The sequence below is a fragment of the Pecten maximus genome, chromosome 1 (assembly GCF_902652985.1).
Source record: "Pecten maximus chromosome 1, xPecMax1.1, whole genome shotgun sequence".
Classification (NCBI taxonomy): domain Eukaryota; kingdom Metazoa; phylum Mollusca; class Bivalvia; order Pectinida; family Pectinidae; genus Pecten; species Pecten maximus.
Window position 1 is genome coordinate 16,458,732 of NC_047015.1, and position 1,793 is coordinate 16,460,524.

General features: G+C 39.7%; 1 protein-coding gene across 1 annotated transcript; it reads right to left on the bottom strand.

Annotated features, from left to right (window-relative positions):
* Window positions 1–781: 781 nt before the first annotated feature.
* Window positions 782–1,793, bottom strand: LOC117326137 (putative fatty acid elongation protein 3). Its single transcript, XM_033882774.1, has one exon. It carries the CDS (start codon window positions 1,741–1,743, stop codon window positions 928–930), a length of 816 nt encoding a protein of 271 aa, XP_033738665.1. The 5' UTR covers window positions 1,744–1,793; the 3' UTR covers window positions 782–927.

Sequence of the window (1,793 nt, forward strand, 5' to 3'; positions counted from 1 at the left end):
GGATGTCGTCTACCGCCTAGATGTCATCTACTGTCTGGATGTCGTCTACTGCCTGGATGTTGTCTACTGTCTGGATGTCTTCTGCCTTCTGAATGTATTCTACTGTCTTAATGTCCTCTACTGTCTTGATGTGCCTGTTGTCCTATTCCTATAATATCTTGATGCCCTCTACTGTCTTGATGCCCTCTACTGTCTTGATGCCCTCTGCTGTCTTGATGCCCTCTGCTGTCTTGTGTCCCTGTTGTCCTATTCCTATAATATCTTGATGCCCTCTACTGTCTTGATGCCCTCTGCTGTCTTGATGCCCTCTGCTGTCTTGTGTCCCTGTTGTCCTATTCCTATTATGATTAACCCAAATTGGATACATTCCCAACAAATCATGCAACATACAAGAAGTAGTCTAAACAACTGATGACATAGTGGAATCCAGACAAGCAGTGTTTCGATTCATACATTTATCCAACTACAACGGTTTTGTGTCTAGGTACGTCTTTTGTTACCTATCGTTTGATAGAAACAATTACTTAAGAACACATGACATTAAAGTGTCTCTTTGTTACTAATGGTATATCAGAGGATTCCCGATATGATTTCTAACAATACAGTAACAATACAGTAACAATACAGTAACAAGGCCGTACAATACATTGTTAGTGAAAAATGTAAGTAACAGTAATACCTATGTTCACAATCACTCCTCCTACTGATTCCACTCAGTGCTGAGATTAGAAGTCTCTGATGCTTCACTATAAATAACATCGAATAAAGTAGTACAGAGACATTTCTGATTTGACTTTTATTTGTTAAAACTTCCCCTAGTCATATATATTTCTGCCATTGAGTTGAAAATGTTAATATTCCACTGTGTGATATTAAAAGTCAATATTTGTTGATCGAAGCGGAACACATGTAATACTGATAATGCTATCAATTCCTCTTCTTTCCGTTTGTTTCATTGGTACTGCTAAATCTGGGCTTTTCGGAAAGATAGTTTATATAAAAGACACGAGCGAAGAGAACGAAATATGAGGCATACATAATAAGTCCATAGATGATTGGTCCTGTAGACACCACACACACACTCCTCTGACTTAGATGGTAGGCGATACAAGTGACGGAGAACCCAACTATCATCTGGGTTAGTTGTAGAGATGTTACCATCATACTGATGTACCTGGGTATATTAATTTTCATCGCACGTAATGCATAGTAAGTATACATAAATGAATGTACAGTGTAGTTCATTCCAATAAACCATCTTCCCATTCCTTCATCTGCTCGGGACATATACCACACGTAAATTAAAACTGTGGTATGGTGATACCAGTGTAAGAACAAGAGCTGTTGCTTTCGTAGAACGATGAAAATAGTGTCTCCAAGTTCAATTACCTTGGATATTGCAAACATGCTACTCCAGAACCCAGTCGCGCCTATATGATACGAAGGTACGCATATCGAATACTCCATTCCATAATCTCTCACGGAGGTAATCAGTTCTGGAACAGTCCTTATAGCACCAATTATACTAAATATACCCAAAATCGCACTCCAGGTAGCGAGATAGGGTCTCAGGTCGTACCGGGGACGATTCTCCATCCATTTCTTGCCACAGAACACGACAAGGACATAGACAGTGGAATAAATAAAGCTGTCTTGCCAATGCCGGTGCATGTAGTCTCGAAACCAAGAACCATCATATTGCTGTTCAAATGGTAAAGCATAAGAGTGGTTGTACACAGCCATTTCCTCCGACGTGTCGAATGCGATAATGATAGTTCGCAAATGTATGAAGG